The 23,776-nt window shown below is 42.2% G+C and overlaps 2 protein-coding genes and 1 pseudogene across 2 annotated transcripts in view; all 3 read right to left on the bottom strand.

Moving 5' to 3' along the window:
* Window positions 1-1,447: 1,447 nt before the first annotated feature.
* On the bottom strand, window positions 1,448-1,561 carry LOC112208293 (small nucleolar RNA U13; annotated as a pseudogene).
* Window positions 1,562-14,722: 13,161 nt separating this feature from the next.
* Window positions 14,723-21,519, bottom strand: GPR75 (G protein-coupled receptor 75). The gene is made up of 2 exons (NM_001205039.1): window positions 21,314-21,519; window positions 14,723-16,673 (listed from the first exon to the last, which is right to left on the bottom strand). The coding sequence occupies exon 2, from the start codon at window positions 16,562-16,564 to the stop codon at window positions 14,942-14,944; it is 1,623 nt and encodes a 540-aa protein (NP_001191968.1). The 5' UTR covers window positions 16,565-16,673; window positions 21,314-21,519; the 3' UTR covers window positions 14,723-14,941.
* Window positions 21,520-21,617: 98 nt separating this feature from the next.
* PSME4 (proteasome activator subunit 4) overlaps window positions 21,618-23,776 on the bottom strand; it is a 110,357-nt gene continuing 108,198 nt past the window's right edge. Inside the window, exon 48 of the mRNA XM_016948510.4 lies at window positions 21,618-21,688. The gene's annotated coding sequence lies outside the window, so the exon portion shown is untranslated. The remainder of the gene's footprint in view (window positions 21,689-23,776) is intronic.

Genomic DNA, 23,776 nt, shown 5'->3' with positions numbered 1-23,776 from the left:
AGGATCACTTGAGGCTTAGGTTGTAGGGAGCCGAGATTGCATCACTGCACTCCAGCCTGGGAAACCAAGCAAGACTCTGTCTCAAAAAACAAAAACAAAAAACAACCAAAACCAAAACATTATTATTTGTAGATGACATTTTTAGAAAATTTTACAAAACAGTTTCCTCTGTCAAGTAGATAACATTTTTATCTACATAATAACCCCAAAATATGTGTTAGATAAATTATTAAAAATAAGAGAGTGTAGTCAAGTGGCTAGATATAAAATTGATTTACATAGATTATTGCACTTCTATGCCTCATCAAAAAACAAACAATAACTTAAGAAAAGAAATAATTGGCAGGGCACAGTGGCTCACCTGTAATCCCAGCACTTTGGAAAGCTGAGGTGGGCAGATTACTTGCGGTCAGGTGTTCGAGACCAGCCTGGCCAACATGGCGAAACCCCGTCCCTAGTAAAAATACAAAATTAGCCAGGTGTGGTGGTACACACCTGTAATCCTAGCTACTTGGGAGGCTGAGGCAGGAGAATCGCTTGAACCTGGGAGGCAGAGGTTGCAGTGAGCAATGATGGTGCCACTGGACTCCAGCCTGGATGACAAAGCAAAACTCCGTCTCAAAAAAAAAAAAAAAAAAGGGGGGGACATTTTAGTGAGCTCGAGAGAGAAGCATTTCTGTTTAAATTATTTTTGAAGGGCAAATCATAATTGTATACACTTATTGGGTACAATGGGATGTTTTGATATACATACAAAATATGCAATGATTAATCAGGCTAATTAATATATCCATCACTTCACTTACTTAGGTTTTGTGGTGAGAAGTATTTCTTCAGTAAATTGCAAAGAGATTATATAAGACACAATTATTATTTCAACTTTATGTATAAGAATCTGAAACTTATAGCAGTTAAATTTGTCCAGAGTCACCCAAGCTAACATTCAAACCCCGGAAATGCAGTCTGTGGGCTGTCATTCTTAACCTCAATGCTGTGCAGGCATTTTGTGTGTGTTCCATCCATCAATTCCCTTTTCCCCCTCTTAATTTTTATTACTTATTTATTCATGTCAGATGGGTAATGTGCCCACGTTGTAACAAGGTATGATGCAGTTTGGCTCTGTGTCCCCACCGAAATCTAATGTTGAATCATAATTCCCAGTGTTGGCGGAGGAACCTGGTGGGAGGTGATTGGATTATGGGGGCAATTTCCCCATTCTGTTCTCGTGATAATGAGTGAGTTCTTGTGAGATCTGATGGTTTAAAAGTGTGTGGCACTTCCCTCCTCGCTTCCTGTCTCTCTCTCTCCTGCCACCACGTGAAGAAGGTGCTTCTTCCCCTTCCCCTTCTGCCATGATGGTAAGCTTCCTGAGGCCTCCCAGTCATTCTCCTGTTAAGCCTGCAGAACTGTGAGTCAATTAAACCACTTGTCTTCATAAATTATCCAGTCTCAGGTAGTTCTTTATAGCTGTGTGAAAATGGACTAATACAGGTTTGAGGGAGGCACATCTCAAACATGCGTGTGCAAACCCAATCATCACACTTACGAACTACAAAAGGATCTCCCCATCTCCCTTCTCTTCTTAATCAAGCCTTACCTTTTTCTCACTCTGAATAAACTGTTCCCTGCTTTGCACTCCAGTAGCAGCCTATAGCATTTACTTTATACCTTGCATTATTTTGTTGGGTTTCTCTACATATACATGGGTACATACATAGAGTAGGTTTGGAAAGATAAGCAAGAAGTGTTCACAATGTAGATGATATTATTATTATTAAATTGAGCCGTTTGGGTAAGATGTTGATGATAATAACAATGCTCTCATTTGGTTAACAATAAATATTTCAACTTCACAATATACTCCAATACATAAAACGTCTTAAAAACATCAAAGAGCTGATAAAAGAGTGAAAAATTACAAGACAAAAATATAAGCCTGGGCAACATGGTGAAACCCCGTCTCTACAAAACATATGAAAAATTAGCTGGCCATGGTGGCGCACATCTGTGGTAACAACTACTTGAGAGGCCGAGGTGGGAGGATCACTTGAGCCAGGATCACACCACTGCACTCCAGCCTGGGTGACAGAGTGAGACTCTGTCTCAAACAAAAGGGAAAGGGGAAAGGAAGGAAAGGGAAGGGGAGTGGAGGGGAAGGAAGGGGAGGGGAGGGGGAAGAAAGGAAAGGAAAGGAAAAGAAGGGAAGAAAGGAAAGGAGAAGAAAGGAAAAAGGAAAGAAAAGGAGAAGAAAGGAGAAAGGAAAGGAGAGAGAAGAGGGGAGGGGGGAGAGGGGGAGGGGGGGGAGGGGGGAGGGGGGGAGGGGGAGGGGGGAGGGGGAGGGGAGGGTGAGGGGAGGGTGAGGGGGAGGGGAGGGGGGAGGGGAGGGGAGGGGGGAGGGGAGGGGAGGGGGGAGGGGAGGGGAGGGGAGGGGGGAGGGGAGGGGAGGGGAGGGGGGAGGGGAGGGGAGGGGGGAGGGGAGGGGAGGGGGAGGGGATGGGGGAGGGGAGTGGAGGGGGAGGGGAGGGGGAGGGGAGGGGAGGGGGGAGGGGAGGGGAGGAGAGGAGAGGAGAGGACTCTAAGAGGTAAGTGAAGGACGATAGACACTTTTGCCCTGAAGGCATTTGCCAACCTTAGAGAAATTGTGCTTCAGTTTAGATGACTGAAGCTTCTTAAAAGGAAACCCATTTTCCTTAAAACTAAGACTCTAAGTGCTACATCCTCAAGGTAATGGTAAAGAAGAAATAAATCCATCCCATTCCACTCTACCTCATGTCCAGGGAACCTCAAGAAAAGTTGTCCTTGATATAAACAGAGAAACGGAAAAAATTATCTCTTCGAGGTTATAATTGCAAACTTAGTGCCTTATAGATTGTAACCTATATACCCACATCACCTAAGTAGTTCAAAAAAACTTCAAGTTCAGCTTAAAGTGGTCCTGAACTGGTAATACATTTAGGCACCTAGAAGAAGCAAATGCAAGTTCTTTCTGGAGGAATGTACCTTCACCTAAGGCAGTGCTATCAACCAGGGTGAAAATTTTCACCAAAAAATTTCAAGGAAAATTAGCAACTCACAGTGAAAGTAAATACAGAGTGAAGGAAACAAGGCACAATGAAGGAGTATCAGCAAAAATAATTGACAAAAGACCTATTTTTTGAAAATCAAATATTATAATAGGATTATCAGTCATTTTAGAAAACTATCCTTACACTGAGAAATAAATGATGCATTTTTTTCTTTTCTTTTCTTTTTTTTTTTTTTTTTGAGATGGAGCTTTGCTCTTTTTACCCAGGCTGGAGTGCAATGGCGCAATCTCGGCTCACTGCAACCTCCGCCTCTGGGGTTCAAGTGATTTCTCCTGCCTCAGCCCCCCGAGTAGCTGGGATTACAGGCATTCGGCACCATGCCCGGCTAATTTTGTATTTTTAGTAGAGATGGGGTTTCTCTCCATGTTGGTCAGGCTGGTGTCGAACTCCTGACATCAGGTGACCCACCCACCTCAGCCTCCCAAAGTGCTGGGATTATAGGCATGAGCCACTGTGCCCAGCGATGCACTTTTAATTATATGTAGAAACTGGAAACTCTAAAAATGTAAGCTAACAGGTGTTTCTTCTTTTTCTTTTTTTTTTGAGACAGAGTCTCACTCTGTTGCCCAGTCTGGAGTGCAGTGGCGCAATCCTGGCTTACTGCAACCTCCGCCTCCCAAGATCAAGTGATTCTTCTGCCTCAGCCTTCCGAGTACCTGGGATTACAGGCATACGCCACCATGCTTGGCTAATGTAGCATTTTTAGTAAAGATGGGGTTTCACCATGTTAGTCAGCCTTGGCTTCCCAAAGTGTTGGAATTACAGGTGTGAGCCACTGCACCTGGCCAACAGGTTTTTTTTTAACATTAGAAAATTTCTCAAAATGAAAAATACAGTAATCATAATTAAAGTTGATAATTTGATAATCAATTTTAACAGAATTGATTCAGAAGAAGAGAGAATTAATGAACTAGAAGATAGGGTGGACGAAGTTATTCAAACTACAACAAAGAAAGCAAGAGACGTGCTGGGCACGGTGGCTCACACCTGTAATCCCAGCACTTTGGGAGGCCGAGGCAGGTGGATCACAAAGTCAGGAGATCAAGACCATCCTGGCTAACACGGTGAATCCCCGTCTCTACTAAAAATACAAAAAAATTAGCCGGGTGTGGTGGCAGGCACCTGTAGACACAGCTACTCGGGAGGCTGAGGCAGGAGAATGGCATGAACCCGGGAGGCGGAGCTTGCAGTGAGTTGAAATAGCGCCACTGCCCTCCAGCCTGGGCAACAGAGTGAGACTCCATCAAAAAAAAAAAAAAAAAAAAAGCAAGAGATGAAAAAAATGAAAGCCAGGTTAAGGAGAGGGTAGAGAGAATGGGATAGATGCAATATTTGAAGAGATTAATGGCTGAGAATTGTCCACAGCTGATGAAAGACACCAAGCCATAAATTTGAGAAGTCCAACAAATCCCAATATAAATTTAAAAATACACATCTATTAAAACTGCAGAACACCAAAGACATAAATATAATAAAAGCAGCCAGGAGGTGGGATATGGAATGGAGTAGGGAGAATATATTCAAATAAGCAGCGTGCAAACAGCTAATTTTTTTTTTTTTTTTTTTTTTTTGAGACGGAGTCTTACTCTATCACCCAGGCTGGGGTGCAGTGGCGCGATCTTGGCTCACTGCAACCTCTGCCTCCTGGGTTCAAGCAATTCTCCTGCCTCAGCCTCCTAAGTAGCTGGGATTACAGGCACTCGTCACCATGCCTGGCTAATTTTTTTTATTTTTAGGAGAGACGGGGTTTCTCCACGTTGGCAAGGCTAGTCTCGAACACCTGACCTCAGATGATTCACCTGCCTTGGCTTCCCAAAGTGCTGGGATTACAGGCATGAGCCACCGTGCCCAGCCAAACAGCTGAGTTTTTAATAGCAACAGTGGAAGTCAGAAGACAATGGAATAATACTTTCCTTTTTTGTTTTGTTTTGTTTTGTTTTTGCAAAGCACTAACCAAGAAGCAGGGAATACACTACTACACTAAAAGATAAAATACAAAGTCTTTACTCAGAAAAAAATTCTTGTAAGAATGAAGGCAGTGGGAGGTTGAGGCTGCAGTGAGCTGTGATTGCACCCCTGCACTCCAGGATGCCAGAGCGAGACCCTGTCTCAAAAAAAATAAAAAATAAAGAATGATGGCAAAATAAAAATGTTTCCAGAAAACAAACAGAGATCATTCACTAACAGAAAAGAAACATTAAAGGAAATTCTAAATGATACATTAAGACAGAAGGAAATGGAATCAAATGAAAGGTCTGAGACGCAAGAAGGAATAGTGAGGAAGAAATATGGTAAGTCAGGCACTTTGGCTAATGCCTATAATCCCAGCATTTTGGGAGGCTGAGGTGGGAGGACTGCTTGAGCCTAGGAGTTCGAGATCAGCCTGGGCAACATAGAGAAACTATGTCTCTACAAAGATTAGCCAAGCATGGTGGTATACTCCTGTAGTCCCTGCTACTCAGGAGGGAGGATCACTTGAGCCCAGGAGGTGGAGGCTGCAGTGAGCCAAGATTGTGCCACAGCACCCCAGTCTGGTGACAGAGCAAGACCTTATCTCTTTGAAAAGAAGAAAGAGAGAAAGAGAGGAAGGAAGGAAGGAAGGAAGGAAGGAAGGAAGGAAGGAAGAGAGGGAGATAAATAAGCTAGATGGGGGTCGTGGAAGTCAGAAGTCAGAATCCACTAAGGAGTATGTAAAACTTATCTGCTGAATCAAAACAATTAATTAAAAATTTATTTAAAAATTTTAAGGGCCAAGCATGATGGCTCATGGCTGTAATCTCTGTATTTGTGAGGCCAAGATGGGATTGCTTGAGACCAGGAGTTTGAGACAAACCTGGGCAACACGGGGAGACCGCATCTCTACAAAAAAAAAAAAAAAAAAAAATTAGCCAAGGCATGGTGGGGCATGCCTATAGTCCCAGCTACTTGGGAGGCTGAGGCAGGAAAATCGCTTCAGCCCAGGAGGATGAGGCTGCAGTGAGCCATCATCGTGCCACTGCACTCCAACCTGGGCGACAGAGTGACCTGTCTAAAAAAAAAAAAAAAATTTTAAGTAATGTGATAATATATGGTAAATATCAATGAATAGGCCAAGTGTGGTGGCTCACACATATAATCTCAGCACTTTGGGAGGCTGAGGTGGGAGGACCACTTGAGCCCAGGAATTGAGCCCTGGGCAACATGGTGAAACCTTGCCTCTACAAAAACAAAAACAAAAACAACAAAAATTTGCTGGACATGGTGGCCTGTGCTGGTAGTTCCAGCTACTCAGGAGCCTGAGGTGGGAGGATTGCTTAATTCGGGGAGGTGGAGGTGGACGTTGCAGTGAGCAGAGATCATGCCACTGCACTCCAGAGTGAGACTCTGTCTCAAAAAAAAAAAATTGACCACATTATAACTGTAATGTCGTCAGGTTCAAAATAAAAACAGATGAGAATTAAAAATGGCAAAAATAACAAAAGTTGAATGGAGCTAAATAGAACTTAAACTGTGTGTAGCATTGTTAGTTTATGACACTGGGACTCAGCATTTCTATTTCATTGAGCGTTTTCTTTTGGTCTATTAATCAGTTGTTTTCTTTATTTCTGCTAACATGTAAAAGAAAGCTTATTTGCTGTGAGGTATATAAAATTATGTATGTACACCTCAATATTAATTCTATTTTCTAATTATATATTTGTAAACTGTTCTATGTTCTTACCATTCTTGTCTTCTTGGTCCATCCTAGACTTAGTGGAGTATTAAAATCTCCTACTTTGTTCATGTTTCTGTCCATTTCTTCTTGTATTCTAACAGATTTTGCTTTGTGCACTTTGTTGTTTTTGACAAATCTGGTTTTATTAAGCCTCTGCTCTCAATCTTGCAATGATTTTCCATTATATGTGGAATAAAAATCTAAAACACTTGTCAAGTCCTACAAAAAGCCTATATGATCTGGTTCCTGGCTACCTCATTTCCTGCCATTCTTTCTGCCAATTTATTTATTTATTTTTGTTGAGACAGTCTCACTCTGTCGCCCAGGCTGGAGTGCAGTGGCATGATCTTGGCTCACTGCCATCTTCACCTCCTGGGTTCAAGCGACTCTCCTGCCTCAGCCTCCCAAGGAGCTGGGACTACAAGCGTACGCCACAATGCCTGGCTAATTTGTGTATTTTCAGTAGAGGTGGGGTTTCGCCATGTTGGCCAGGCTGGTCTTAAACTCCTGACCTCAAGTGATCTGCCCGCCTTGGCCTCCCAAAGTCCTGGGATTACAGGTGTGAGCCACTGCGCCCCACCTCCAATTTTCTTAAACATGCCAAACACATGCCTATTTTGGGCCTTTAGTGGCTACTCCTGGAGCCTGGAAAGCTCTTGTCCCAACTATTTTCCTGGCTCAATCCCTAAGACTTCATTCAAGATGCTGCTCAAATATCTCCTAAGAAAGACTATCTCTAGTCTCCCTGTGTCAAAATCACATCCCCACCACCCCCCATACTTTCTCTGCTTTTACTATTTTATCATCTTCATACAATGTATCACTGCCGTAGTCCCCCCTTATCCTTGGTTTCAGTTTCCTGTGGTATATTTTGAGAGAGACCACATTCACATAACTTTTATTACAATATTATTCATTATTGTTAATCTCTTACCGTGCCTTATAAATTAGGCTTTATCACAGGCATGTGTGTAAAGGAAAAAGCATGGAATATATCGGGTTTGGCACTATCCCGGGTTTCAGATATCCACTGGGGGTCTTGGAACATATTCCCCATGGATTACTGTGGGATCCTGTGCTTGAAAATTACGTATTTATCATCTTCAGTATAATGTGTTATGGGGGTAGAAACTTCATTGTTGTGTTCACCAATGTATCTCAAGCTGGTACACAGTATTCAACAAATATCTGCTGAATGAATGAAACGTATTGCTTTATTATTTGGTTGTTCCTCTTATCAATATTAGTTATCTTCTAGAATGTGGTTTTGCTTTCAGTTCTACTTTGATATTAATACTGTCACCATCATTTTTTGTTCATGAAGGCTTGTCTACTTTTGCCTGTATCTTAATTTTTACTCTCAGTTTGTGTTTCTCTATTCCAAGCAGCAAATGTTGCATATATTTTCATGTTGTTTTTATTTTTTTTTTTATTTTTTTGAGACGGAGTCTCGCTCTGTCACCCAGGCTGGAGGGCAGTGGAGTGATCTCAGCTCACTGCAACCTCCGCCTCCCTAGTTTAAGCAATTCTTCTGCTTCAGCTTCCTGAGTAGCTGGGATTACAGGCACCTGCCACCATGCCCAGATAATTTTTTTATTTGTGGTAGAGATGGGGTTTCACCATGTTGGCCAGACTTGCCTTGAACTCCTGACCTCAAATGATCCGCTCACCTCGGCCTCCCAAAGTGCTGGGATTACAGGCGCGAGCCACCGCGTCTGGCCTTCATGTTGTTTTTTAATTCAAATTGTCTTTTATATATGATATTATATATGATATTAAGCATATATATAAATTGTCTTTTATATATGATATTAAGCATTTCCATTTATCCAGTTATTTCTGTAATCCTACATTATGTTTTATAAATTTTGTTTTCTTAGTATTTCATTCCCTCTGCTATTTGATAAAACTTACTTTCTCAGACTACATGACATGCTAGCTAATGGCAAAGGGATAGGAAATGGGAAGTGGAGGACATTATAAAATACCAATCACAGCTTCTTGACCAATGGAAGCAAGCAAAGTCTGTACTAATCCCCATTTATTCTTTATCCTGGTGTGTGTGTGTGTGTCTATGAAACATTTTCAACCAATTTCTTCTTTTTACTCTGTTTTCCCTTGATGATTAAATTTGTTTGTTGGTGGTAAATTTTATAATTTGGTCCTTAGGTTACAGAATATCACGTTGAGATTTCTGACTGAACTAGAAGAATAATGAACACCACTGAGAAACCCAGAGATTGATCAGACTTAGCAACTTCCCTCTGGAGGAGAGTATGCATTTTTTATTTTGTTTTCTTTTGTTTTGTGACAGGATCTCACTGCAGGCTGGATTGCACTGGTGTGATCTTGGCTCACTGCAGCCTAGGCCTCCTGGACTCACTCAGGCGATCCTCCCACCTCAGCCTCCCCAGTAGCTGGGACTACAGGTACCTGCCACCATGCCCAAGTAACTTTTCTGTAGAAACGGGGTTTTGTCACGTTGCCCAGGTGGGTCTCAAACTCCTGGGCTCAAGCGATCCTCCCACTTCAGCCTCCCAAAGTGCTGAGATTGCTATGCAGCGCCTAGCAAAGTACATATTTTTGTTTAAATGAGAGAAGCTGCATTATTTCAAGAGGGAGAATGGTGGTATAGCTACTGCTGTTGTTTGGGAGTATGGCTAGAGGTATGTATAAAAAAATGTTGACTACTGGCCGGACGCCTATAATCACAGCACTTTGGGAGGCTGAGGCGGGTGGATCACCTGAGGTCAGGAGTTCAAGACCAGCCTGGCCAACATGGTGAAACCCCGTCTCTGCTACAAAAATTAGCTGGGCGTGTTGGCGCATGCCTGTAATCCCAGCTACTCAGGAGGCTGAGGCAGGAAAATCGCTTGAACCCAGGAGGTGGAGGTTGCAGTGAGCCGAGATTGCACCACTACACTCCAGCGTGGGCAATAGAGTCAGAACCCATCTCAAAAAAAAAAAACAAATGTTGACTACCAAGGTGAACGTCTGTGGACAGAACAGATTAGAACTCTGCATCTCCTTTGAGTATACTTTTGTGTTAGTACACTTTCCAGATTTCCCTGAAGCTAGGGTTCTAGATGCAAACTTAGTTTCTCCATCTAACTGCATGGTGCCAGATTTTTTCTATAGCAGTGTCTTGTTGTTCAGCCACTTGCTTTGTAGGTGTCAAGAGAGTTTTTTGTGGAAATAGTAGTGGCAGCAACTTCCTTACTGGTGGACAACAACTTTAACAGTGTGTTCTTGAAGTCAAAAGTCCAAGGTAGGCTTCCTGACTTCCTCTCTTCTTGGTTGGAGCAGAAGTAGTAGCATTTCTGGCTGGTCCGGCTGGTCATGTTTATGGTGCAATCTTTCCTGGAGACTCATCATAGAGCCCTATCTAACCATTCTGTAGACATCTAGTTTCCTATATTAAATGCTTTCCTGCTTATGTTAATGTTTTTTGATTCTTAAATCCAGACCCTGATCGATAAACCAAAAATTCAAAAATTTTTTTTCCAGCTAAATTTCATTTAAATGAGTTGTTCAAATGTTCATTTAGCCTCTTTTCACTGAGTAAGAAACTTAGTTTTGTAAATAGTCTTTGGCATTAACTATCCTTGATTAGTCTGAGCATATATGATACAAAATGTAACGCCTCTATTCCCAGCACTTTGGAAGGCTGAGGCGGGAGGATCACTTGAGCCCATGAGTTGGAGACCAACCTGGGCAACATAGGGAGACCCCGTCTCTACAAAAAAAAAAAAAATTTATATATAGTCAAACAAGTTATTTCATCTCTTAAGGCAAAGAGCTCTCTGTCTGTGGTTCAACACATTGTTATCCATTGTGCAAAAATGATCATTGCCATGCTCTGATAGTTTTAAAATGATCAGACAGGAAATTCATTATATTGCAAACTGGTGTTCAGAAATGTTAGGATTTTCAGTATTTTTATTTTCCAAACATTATTTTAAAAGAACATTAAAAGCATTAGAAATACAAATCTTGCCTAATGGTTAACATACGAACAATTATTATAAAATGTTTAAAATACATCACATACTTTGCATCACAGTAAGCATCAAGAGAACTAATTAACATATCCTGATAATTAATCATATTCAACTCAATTCTCATTACTTTTAGTTCTCATTTTAGCCCTTATGAAGAGATAAGTTATATATTTCTACCTCCACCTGTATCATCATGACACCTTTATTATGATAACACAGGTAGAAGTAGACATATATAACTTACGAAGAAAGTTATGTCTCTATAGATATAGAGATATAGATACGGACGGGGGCTACGAATCGAGCCCACTATGTATTTCATGCAATTTATAACAATAATTTTTTTAACTTTTCTTTTGGAGATAATTTTTTGATGAGCATAAAGAGACAATACCTCATATGCACCTGCTTAGTTTTCTTTGTGCTGTAATTTTTACCTCCCAATGATGGGCCTCATGCCAGTCAAATCATCTCAAACTCAAACGTCACACAGAAAACCTGCCATTTTAAATTTTATAAATAGAAATTACTTTTGTGTTAATATTTTATTATATCACATTTGAAATGCCTAGCCAATTTTTGTATTTTTAATAGAGACAAGGTTTTTTGCGTAGCCAAAAAAATAGATATATGCCTTTAAAAATGTGATGCTTGATTAATGTTGTCTTCATTATAAAGCTGTTTGGCATACTGGGGTAAATACTAGGTTTTGAATTAAGACAAAAATCTAATTCCTAATTTGCCACAATTCTTTGTACGATCTTGGGAAAGAATATTAGATTTCTTAATTCTTTTTTAAAAAGAGATAATAGGCCAGTGCACTGGCTCACGCCTGTAATCCCAGTACTTAGGTAGGCCGAGGTGGGTGGATCACAAGGTCAGAAGTTTGAGACCAGCCTGGCTAACTTGGTGAAACCTTGTCTCTATTAAAAATACAAAAATTAGCTGGGAGTGGTGGTGCGTGCCTGTAGTCCCAGCTACTCGGGAGGCTGACACAGGAGAATCGCTTGAACCTGGGAGGCGGAGGTTGCAGTGAGCCGAGATCGTGCCACTGCAGTCCATCCTGGGCAACAAGCATGAGACTCCATCTTAAAAAAAAGAAGAGGGAAAAAGGGAAGGAGGGAGGGAGAAAGGGAAAGAAGGAGGGAGTAGGTAGGCAAATCAGTCTAAAAGGTGAACTTAAAAACAAAATAATTCGAGGCTGCCCCTGGGTGTGGCAAGAAAAAAATTTAGAAGAAAAAGAAACAAAAGAAAATCTATGCCTATTTAAATTTCAAAAATAGAAATAACTGATCAATACTGAAAGGTAACAGTTATAAGATAAGGTTGAGCAGAGTTCTAATTGAATATCTATTCTGTCTTCTCCATACCTCTCATGACCCCTGTATTTGGGGACAGCTGAGGGAGGAAACTATAAATTAAATGCCTTTCAGCTGGATGTGGTTTCTCATGCCTGTAATCCTAGCACTTTGGGAGGCCGAGGTGGGTGGATTACTTGAGGCCAAGAATTCAAGACCAGCCTGGCTATCATGGTGAAACCCTGTCTCTACCAAAAATACAAAAATTAGCCAGGAGTGGTGGCGGGCACCTGTAATCCCAGCTACTCTGGAGGCTGAGGCAAGACAATCGCTTGAACCTGGGAAGCGGAGGTTGCAGTGAGCTGAGATCATGCCACTGCACTTTAGCCTGGGTGACAGAGTAAGACTCTGTTCCTACAAAAAAAAAAAAAAAGACTTTTACGCAAAGGAACAAAGTACCTTCCAATCTGCAATAATAACTCTTGAATATAACAATTTATAAAGATAGGTGTTGTATATTGATGCTCATCTTGTGTGTCTAACATTTAAAAACCTAGTGAGTTCAAATACTAACTGTATACTGAAAATATTTTTACATAAAAATATGAGTTCACAGTTGTTATGCTAGGAATCTCAGAGCATATAGTAAAATTAGTTTCAGGTATAGAAATACTTAAATCTATTTTTTCTTTCTGCCCATTTCCACTTTAAGATTAATGGGAGAGAAATAAAATGATTAGCTTGAAAATAGATTATCTTGAGAATTTTTCTACCATAATAATAAATAAAGACAAAAAAGAAGTCATTTCTAAATAGTTACTTGAATACTGTCAGGTGGTTAGTAAACTCTTCTCACACAGAAGGAAAACATAAATCAAAACATTCCCAGTCTTATCTGTAAACCTTGTTAAGCAATAATAAATATTGCCCAATGCATGACAGGAGTCCACACTGTTTTCCACAGAACACCGAGATGATTACAGCAGTGCCTTCTCTCCTGGGAACAGGGCACCTCTACCATAGATGCAGCCCTCTTCACTAGGCTTCTTGAATAAGATCATTCAGAAACAATTCACTTTTGGGCCAGTGGGGGTGGCTCATGCCTGTAATCCCAGCACTTCGGGAGGCCGAGGCAGGCAGATCACCTGAGGTCAGGAGTTCAAGACAAGTTCAAGACCTGTCTCTACTAAAAAATACAAAAATGAGCTGGGCATGGTGGCACACGCCTGTAATCCCAGCTACTCAGGAGGCTGAGGCAGGAGAATCACTTGAGCCCGGGAGGCGCAGGTTGCAGTGAGCAGAGATCATGCCACTGCACTCCAGCCTGGGCAACAGAGCAAGACTCCGTCTCAGGAAAAAAAAAAATAAATAAATAATTCACTTTTAACAAGCAAAAATATATTTCTTTTCTTTCTTTCTTTCTCTTTTTTTCATTTTTTTGAGATGACATCTCGCTCTTGTCACCCAGGCTGGAGTGCAATGGCACGATCTCAGCTCACTGCAACCTGTCTCCCAGGTTCAAGCGATTCTCTTGCCTCAACCTCCCGAGTAGCTGGGATTACAGGTGCTTGCCACCATGCCTTGCTAATTTTTGTGTTTTTAGTAGAGACGGGGTTTCATCATGTTGGCCAGGCTGGTCTCGAACTCCTGACCTCAGGTGATCCACCCGCCTCAGCCTCCCAAAGTGCTGGGATTACAGGCGTGAGCCACCATGCCCGGCCCAAATATATTTCTTTTCAAAAAAATTGTAAACCTACTCAATTGACATAAAACATATCTATAATAAGAAATGGCAATAATCATAATACTATATTCTTAGTTGACTGTCCTATGAAAGAAAAGTACCTAATACCTGTGTGAGTGTTTTTGGTAAAGACAGAGTTATCACCTTTTCTGCCTTAAGAATATATATATTTCTGGCTAAGCGCGGTGGCTCATGCCTGTAATCCCAGCACTTTGGGAGGCCGAGGCAGGCGGATCACCTAAGGTCAGGAGTTGAAGACCAGCCTGACCAACACAGAGAAACCCCGTCTCTAATAAAAATACAAAAATTAGCCGGGCATGGTGGCATGCGCCTGTAATCCCAGCTACTTGGGAGGCTGAGACAGGAGAATCACTTGAACCCGGGAGGTGGTGGTTGCGGTGAGCCGAGGTCATGCCATTGCACTCCAGCCTGGGCAACAAGAGTGAAACTCCGTCTCAAAAAAAAAAAAAAAAAAAAAAGAATATATACATTTCCTTTAGAGACAGGGTCTTGCTGTGTTGCCCAGGCTGGACTCATAATCCCGGGTTCAAGTGATCCTCCTGCCTCAGCCTCCCAAGTAGCTAGGACTACAGGTGCACGCCACTGCACCCAGCTAACAATATATTATTTATTCAAATCAACCTGCTACCAACAAGGTGTAGTGTTCCCGATTTCAACACTTCAAAAAATCAAAATTTACAGTTCAATTAATAAAAATAACACCTCAGCAAAAATCATATCTTCACATTCTTTAAAAAAAAATCCAGTCAATATCTTATTTTGAAGTCACATAACACTGACTCAAATCATGATAATCGGTTGACTTTCTACTTTAACACAGTAGCTTCATTCCTGGCATCTATTTAAAGGCTCGGTACAAAAGACTGGGGCAAAGAGCGGGGTAAAAAATCTAAAACTTTCACATCAAATCTTAAGATGTCAACAAACTACAAAGCAAATCAACAGATACGGACACATCAGATGAAAGAAAACCATAACTGCCAACTTTTCAGTTGAATCTTGTAGGTTTTGATCCGCCATTGATCTCAAGTTAGAATAAAGTCCATTACTATCAGAAACAAAAACTGTTTACATAAGATCCTATAGCCTCCATGACTTTAAACGGAGGGGACTGGAATCTGCTTGGCTGAAGTGCTGTCATATTCCTGCATTAAGTCATTAGTGGTGTGATAATGCATGGCAATATATGAATTGGCAAATCCAAAAGAGTTTACTGGCTGTAAGTTACATGGGCTGCTCTCCTCCTGGGAAGGGCTGCTGTTATAGATGCTGTAGTAAGGTTCAATCCGAGTGTTGATGGGGGTTGAGCTGCTCTGACCACAGTGTTGATGTCCAGCAGAGATCTTGGGACTCACCATACTTTCTTTTGAATGACTTGGGCCACAAGCCTGGTCCACAAATTTCTTCTGTGGCTTTGGAGATAACATGTAGGCAGAGTTTGTTTCATGATGGGAGGATTTGTTTCTGTTGACTTCGAGGTTCCCTTTTCCCATGGCTCGAAGTCGAGTCTTTTGTTTGCAGCAGAAAAAACCCAGGCCTATGTATTGGAGGCACCAGAGCACTTTCCTTCTCAGCCCTGCACTGTTCCGAGAATAAATAAAAGGGTTTAATCCTGACTTGAAAAATATAAGAGTAAATCCAAACAATTCAAACTGGTAAAGAATGAAGCTCCCATTGCTGGAGAGAACCACCTGTACCAAGGAAATCCCCAGTGGAAGACAGCACACCAGGACTGACAGCACAATGATCACACAGGTGACCACGGCTTTGGAATCCTTGGCAGTGGAGAGGTTGATGGCTGATACGAGCTGGAGTCGGCTTGCTGCAGGGGTGACCAGTTGGTTGGGACTCTTGGTATATCCACGGGTCTGAACGTGCTGCAGTTTTTTGTAATTCTGGTTCCTATATAGAGCCGGCATGGCACACTGGATGGGATCTCCACCTCCCTGCACAGGGACCCCCATGAAAGGCTGTGGTCTGGAAGCATCAACTGTGATTACAGGGGGGCACTTTCTGACTTGAGCGTTCTTCCGCAGGGTCTGAGCAATCATGATGTAAGAGACAGAGACCACAGCAACACACAAGGTGAAGTCGACCACATAGAGAGACAAAATGGCTTTCCCTTTTCCAGCAATCAGACTGGACATGGGAAGACAGAGGTGGGACTTGCTGGTTTTCAAGGTAGCCAAGGTGGCAAGGGTGAAACTGGTGGCCCAGAGAAGCAGGGTGAGGAGTACGGTGCAGGGAAAGGAGGCCGTGCGATTAGGCTGTTTCCCCAACACCATCCGGAGCCGGTGCAGGGCGATCACTGCCACTGTCTTCAGGGACATGATGATGAAGCCTGAACTGGTGAGATGGAAAGTGAAGCAGAAAGCATCCGGGATACTACTGGCTGAGCTGAAGAATAACACAAAGGTGAACATGGGGGCTGTCACTCCACAAATGAAGAGGTCACAGAAGGACAGGTTCAGGATCATGAAATCAAAGTTGGTTCTGAATTTCCTGAAGGCTGGATCGAAGAAGGACAAGAAGACAATGAAGTTGCCATAGGAACCCAGGCAGAAGATGACCGCCAGTAGAAAAGTACAGGTCACCAAGGTGGCTGTGTGGATGAGATCCTGAAGACCCTCCTGGAGAGAGGTGCTGTTTCCTTCCTGTGAGTGAGGCACATGGAGCGAGGTGGCATTGGGGGCATCCTGAAGGTGGCCTGTTGAGTTCATTTTCGGAGAGAAATGTCTCCTTCTTCTGCTCCCCCAAAATACTCAGTGAGTCAGGGCCTCAGCTCACAGATGAACAATATGTGACAAAAGAGGCCCAAGACAGATAAGCCTACACACAAAAATGCACACCCAGAAACAGAAAGGGATTAATGTAGAAACAGAAAGGAATTCATACAGTGATCTCATTATTAGTAGTAGTATGAGTACTAGTATCTCTCACCTTGAGAGAAAAATTTATTCATTTATTAGCAATGGGGTCTTACCATGTTGCCCAGGCTGGACTTGAACTCCTGTGCTCAAGCAGTCCCCCTGGCTTAGCTTCCCAAGTAGCTGGGACTACAGGCATGCACCACCAAACCCAGCTCTCTCTCTCTCTTTTTTTTTTTTTAACAAAACACTAGAATTTTTCAGCTCTGATTTGGTGCATAGAAAGCATTTCTCCTCACAAAGGCCAACACAGAAAAAGATACAAATACATTCATCCAGCTAATATTTAGTTTTATGACACAGAGGTTTTCAAACAAGTTTAAGTGTCACCTGAAGAGCATGTTAAAAAGTTTAAGTTATCACTTGGAGAGCAGATTCCTTGGCCTCGCCCCTTGTGATTCTGTTTGAGGGGTGTGCAGATGTTACTTTTAGAAACACTTCTGTGTCAGGCACTGAAGATATACAAGAACGTAATCTCTCCACCAAAGAGATCACAATCTAGTTGGAGATCAATCTAACTATGTAATAATTACAGCCTAATAAGGTTGCAGGGTGCTATGAGAGCATGGAAGGGGGGAACCTACCCCAACATGGAAAGGGAGCTGGGAAAGGATAAAGGGAGCTTTAGCAAGCACGGGCCAGCTGGATGAAAGGTCGGGGGTATGGAGTGGGGACAGACAGGCTAAGAGAAGTGGGGGTAGGTCTTTGCAGCAGAAGCACTGTGGCAAAAAACTGCATGTGCTTGAAATATAGGCTGGAGGGTATTGTTGATGCATAATGTGGCCCTTCACATAATGCCCATAAATCATTAACAAACCCTGTTTCGTTCCCTACGAAGAATCCTTTATTTCCCAGTATTTATAATTTTTCCCCCAGCTTGCAATTTCTTGGCCAATTAACTACATATTCTCCTTTGGAAAAAAACCTCGTGTAGGACTACATGTGAGACGGAAAACTGGAAGTAACCAAGGATGTTGGAATTATACTAGAAATTTACAAGGTGCAAAGCACCACATTGTAAAGTCTAAACTGCTATATAAATGTGAGTTACCATTATCCCAACAAGAATATCCTGATGGTGGAGCAGGAGGCATGCACCCATTCCTGCATTCGTTCGCTCAATTTATATTGATTATGTGCATACCATATGCCAGCATTACGCCAGGTGCTAGGTGCTACGATGAGTAAGGCAGTCTCTACTTTAAAAGAATAACTTCTTGCTCCTTTTTCCTAACTTTTTTTTTGCTATTTTGCAATGAGACTTAATGTGCACTCACACAAATCTACATTGTCCCAAATCCCAAAGTCCTGCATGGGTTGGTGCCCAACCTGCTCCCAGCAGATGCTTCTGGTGGGACCGACTAAGCTGTTCCTTGGAGACAGCACTATGTTCTTGACAACCAAAAAGGGTTTGCCTTAATCTAGAATTTTAGGAACAATAAGTGGCACTGCAGAGGTCCAGGGCTGATGTTCAGTGTACTTAACCACCAGCTCAAGCTGGATTCCAGAAGCCTCCAGCTGTTAACCCTTTAGTTGCCAGATCAAGGGGGTACAGCGGAATGAACCAGGTCAGTCAGGGATTACCTGGGGCTCCAATTAGCAGCTATGGACTACCCAATACAGAAGTCTCTCCACATTTAACAACAGATACAGCCATGCCAGTGACTATCAGACATATACCAGTCCTGGGAAATCCATATAATTGACTGGTGTCCTTAGTCAAGGAAAAAGATAACTTAATCTATATTCTTAACATTCATATGGTACAGATCAGGACGATATGGTGAATTTGTCCACTGGAAAGTGAGACCAACTTTTCTATACTTTCCTTTTAAATAAAAGTTCCATAAGAGAAGAAAATCCTGAACTTTTGTTTCTTGATGGTTAGAATTTTTTAAAAATAGTACCAGATAGCTCTATTTCCACTTAAAGGCTGTATATTTGTTTCTGAACACTTTTGATACCTATGTAATGAGAAAGACAATTTTTTACTGTTTTTAAAAGTTGCTAACAGGAGGATTACAGCTAATTTATGAAAAGGGAAGTAGAAGAGAAAACAATTTGAGGAGGCAGGAAGAGCAGGGAGGTGATACTGGTGTCTCTAACCCCCTTATCTCCAAGGGTTTCCTCTTTGGAGGCAGAGAGATGAAGAGGGGTGAAGAGGGATGCAGGAATTTGGCCTGGGGAAATTAGAAGAATGAGGAGTCTGGAATTAGGATGCTAAGAGAAATGAAAAGTAACTAGGTAATAATGAAGCGGGATGATGGAAGTTATGAAGACCTCAGGCTAAGAGATATTTGGAAAAAGGGATTAGGAGAAAAATGAGATGATGAAGCACTAACATTAGTCAAGAATAGGAGGCAGGAGGAAAAAAGGTGATTTGGGGTAGAGGAGAGGCAACTTTCACGTTTTGTACAGTTACATTTTTTCAACAAATTTTAAATTTTTCAATATATATATTTTTAATAGAGATGGAGTCTCACTATGTTGCCCTCACTGGTCTCCAACTTCTGGGCTCAAGCAATCTGCCTGCTTTGGCCTCCCAAAGTGCTGAGATTACAGGTGTGAGCCACTGTACCCAGCCTTCGATAAATTTAAAAAAATAAGAATTCCAGGTCAGGAAATAACAATGGCAGTATAATTATCAGCATCATTATTAGTATATTAATTTTATCAAGTGCTTATGATGTGCCAGGTACTTTTCTCAATGTTCCACACTATTAGCTTATTGAGTCCTCATAACAACCCTGAAATACTTGATATAACATCTCCATTTTGCAGATGAGGAAACCAAGTCAAAGAGAGGTTATCTAAAGTGGTGGAACATGGATTTGAATCTAAGCACTTGCTCTTCCACACTCTTCACCACCATGCTAACCCGAACAACAAAAAAACCTTTTTGGGAGGCATCCCCAGGTCAGAAGTATTAAGTGGTTATTACACACCAGGCACCTATTCTAGAGGCTTTACATAAATTATCAAGCTTTATTTCATTCTCACAATAATCCTATAAATAGGTATTGCAATCCCTTCCCCACTGAAACTTTCTGGAATCCGAAATTCTGATACACCTATATAGCTATATCTACATCTATGTAGATACAGATAGATAGACAGACACACACACACACACACACACACACACACACACACACACACACATTCTTCTATGTATCTAACTGTAGTTCACATATAAAGTAATCATAAATCACTCCTATTGAGATAATTAGAAAAAAAGGAATCATGGGCTGGGAAGAGAAAAGGAAGAAAAAGCAGAGGACAGAATAGGCGAAAAGGTTTGCAAAAAACTTTAGTATAACAGAAATCAAGAAAATGGAGGGAAAGTAAACTCAGGTCTTAGTAGTAACTCCTGAGACTTTAAGAAAAAGGAGGCTGTGACCATAATTTGGAATGACATGATGACGGCAGAAAATAAAAGTGGTTTTGGAAGGGGAATAAATTAATACTGCTTTGCTACTCATAAATATTCAATAAAGGTTACCCATGTTATTTGCAATGCAAACATACAAGCTACTCTTTATCTCTGGGACGGAGAATAGGTTATAGAAGAAGATGTGATTAAAGTCACAAAATCAGAACGATTTTAAGCTGGAACACCAGTCTTAAGCATGCATATTAGCTGCAGTAAGAATGAATTCACATGCATATTCTTACAAATGAGACATCCTGAAGTAACTAGCAAGCAAAGAATATGGATGAAAATTTATTGTATAATTTGAGTGGCAATGATTTCTCATTAAGATATGTGAACAGCCTCTGATATATCTAGTGTGCTGTTTTAAATTTTTAGTGAACATTAAAACATGCTATAGGGGCTTTCGTAAGTCAACTCACGACCTGAATTCTTCCAACCCCATTCCCTGCGCGCCCCAAAATGTCTTAGGTTAGCATTTTCAGAGCCTAATCCTCACAGAGAGCAAGGTTCTGTATTATTGTGATTCCCATTGTATTTCTATCGATCAGGAAAACCTCAGGGAGGTTAGATAACTTCCCCAAGGTCATTATCTGATTTCAAAGCCCTTGCTCTTTCTATCCAGTAAAACTACACTGAACCCGGAGCAGCTAATGGGATGGGAAGACCTGAGTCATTTGATGGGAGAGATGAAGAGGCCAGGGAGCCCCCAGCCTGAGGACAGAGTGGGAAACTGCGGGCAGGGGAGGTCGACCCCCCGTGAGGGGCTGGCGGTGGGTAGGGGCTTCCCGGAGAAGGGTGAGGTGACGGTAAGGAGGGCCTAGGCCGGGCCAGGTAAGCTTGCAAAAGAATGCCGCAGAGGGGTGGTGGGTTAGGAGGGCTCAGCCAGGGTAGGGGCGGTGGGTGGGTGGGGGGGTTCCACGGCCGAGCAGAGCCTGGGAACCGGCAGGGCCGGGTGAGAAGGCTACCCTGCAGGCCGCACCAGGAAGACAGGTACGCGGAGCCGGGCCTGGCCCAGCGCAGCCGCGCTCCTCGCTATCCCGCCGGCCTCCGGGAGCCGTCTCCGGCATCGTGGGGTTGTCCTCCTCCAGGGGCCCGCGGCCTCTCACCTGCCGGGTGGCCGCAGCGCCGCCCCTCCTCCATCTCGCAGTCCGGACCCCAGCTCCGCCTGCCGCTCTGGATGATGCAGGACTAGAGGCATCATCGCCATCGCCACCGCCTCCGCGCATCCCGGGAGCCGCGGCAAGACGCGGGCGCAGAGGCGCAGTCACGGAGACGCCGAGGGCACCGCCCTCTCCGCCGGACACCCGGGCCTGGCGTCCCGCCTGCGCCCCGCACCCTCCGCGCCTCCGTCGCCTGCCTCCTGGGGCCCAGAGCCCGGCCACTCCCGCTGCCCGCCTCACGAGGGGCGCTTGAGCCAGAAGGTTTTTCAGGCTCGCAGTTTTGCTGTTTGGGGAACTCAAGCTCCCTGAAATAGCCAAAACCTGAAACGCAGAGCAAGGTGGAGTGGTAAGGAAGGAAGGGAAAGATAGGGGTACTGATGGCACGCAGGGACCCAGGGAGGTCTTTGCGGGCCTCCCTAGGCTGCTTACCCTGCCCGCAGCCCACCTCCTCCTCGTTCCCCGCGCTTTTAAGACGTCCTAACTAGCTCCTCACTTAGGCTGCGGCTAATATTTTTCCTGATGAATTAAATTGGCGGCGGCTTCCAGTTTGGAACTTTGAGACCTAGAATTTACAAATCAAGTCATTGTAATAGAATTTAAATTAAACCTATTTGAACTGAACTAAGCTCTCTTAAGGTATTAGTGAATTCACTGAGGGAACTCAGCAAGGGGACTAATTGGCAGGAAACATGCAAAGTATAAAGAAACTACCCATGCAAATAAAACGACCAAGCCCAGGAATCATGGATATTGATGTATTACTTAATACTATGTTGAATGTAAAAAATCTTGATAAATCATAGTGCAACGTACAGGCTAATTTTATTAAGCACAAACACAAAACTAAAATTACCATCCTCTCTCATTCTTCTAGAATTCATACATGTCCAAAATAATGAACTCCTAAGATAGGTTTTAGTCTGAACAATCAAGTAACATTCCTAAGTATGTCTGCTATGATGGGTACAAAATAAAACCAGTTAAACTCTTCTCCCTTCAGTATCCCAACCTGGCTAACTAGGATATTACTACTTTTCTAACCTCAGGGATGCTATTTAGAAACAGAGAATGTTATTTGAATGCCCTTTCCTTCATTCACTCTGGTTACCAGAAAAGCAAAGTTGATTCCGTTCAGATGAAATACTTATACTGGATTCTTCATTTTAGCTAATGGTTTATCTTTTTAAAACAGAACTAGCAAGTATCAAGTAATTTAATTAATGCAATTTCTTCAGTTCCCTGTGCTTTCATAAAAACAAAACAAAACAAAAACAAACAAAAAAACGAAAAAACAAAAAGCAAGAAGGCTAGATAACTTATTATTCAGTCCAGGAGTTGAGTATGCCATCAGAATTCTGTTTAGAAATAACTTCAAGAAAGTTTTCCAGTTCCCACATATTCCACTTCCCAACCACTTGCAATAAAGCAGTTCCAGTATATGTTATCAATAATGGTAACCATGAGTCCCAGAAACAATCCACAGAAAAATACTCATTAGCATTTGGAGTGGGAATTCTGATCAAAATTATATACCTCTCTATAATAAATTAGCTACTGCATAAATAAATGCTAGTTCATTTCCAGGCATTTGGCTATATGAATGGAGATTACAATAGGTTTGGGCTGCATTGAGACCATCAGAGTTATACCTACCGGAGAAATGGTCTGAAACTGAAAACAAACAAAAAACCACAAATCATAAAGGATTCTAGAGATCTAGAAGAGGAAATCAGGACTCATCAAAGTTCCAGAACTAGCTAGAACCATTCAACAAGGCTAAAACTAGTATATCTACAAAATCCACAAGTGAGCGAAATTGGAAAAAACATTGGTAGCAGTAAAAAAATGGAAAATCTGCAAATAAATAAGCAGGGCTAATTATAGATCATGAATTGGCTATCAATCTGCCCTGACACTGGCATTCTTCTAATACACTCTTATTATTGCAATGCAAATGGATACATGTGCACTTTGAGGAAAACAGCAAATATGAGAGCTGTTAAAATGTTCTTTAAAACAAAAAAAGCTCCTCATCTAAGCATCTCTCACTCCTTGGAACTGCTCCAACAAAAGAAGAGTTTTAAAGCATAAAGGTATGAAAATGTGCACTGCAGTGTAATCTGTAGTACAGGAAACTGAAAACAACCTTGATGTTCAAAAGGAATACTTAAAACAATTAGGATATACTGAGAAGACGAAGTCTACAAAAACAGTTATGAAGGCCACGTAGAAAAAGTTACTTTTCCTGTGATGACAGCTCATGATTTTTTTATTTTTGTGAGACACGGTCTCATTCTGTCACCTAGGCTGGAGTGCAGTGCCGTGATCTCAGTTCACTGTAACCTCTGCCTCCCACATCAGCCCCCCAAGTAGCTGGGACTACAGGCACGTACCACCACACCCAGCTAT

The sequence above is a fragment of the Pan troglodytes genome, chromosome 12 (genome assembly GCF_028858775.2).
Source record: "Pan troglodytes isolate AG18354 chromosome 12, NHGRI_mPanTro3-v2.0_pri, whole genome shotgun sequence".
Taxonomy (NCBI): domain Eukaryota; kingdom Metazoa; phylum Chordata; class Mammalia; order Primates; family Hominidae; genus Pan; species Pan troglodytes.
The sequence above is the reverse complement of the archived record's forward strand: the minus strand, read 5'-3'. Positions and strand labels throughout refer to the sequence as shown.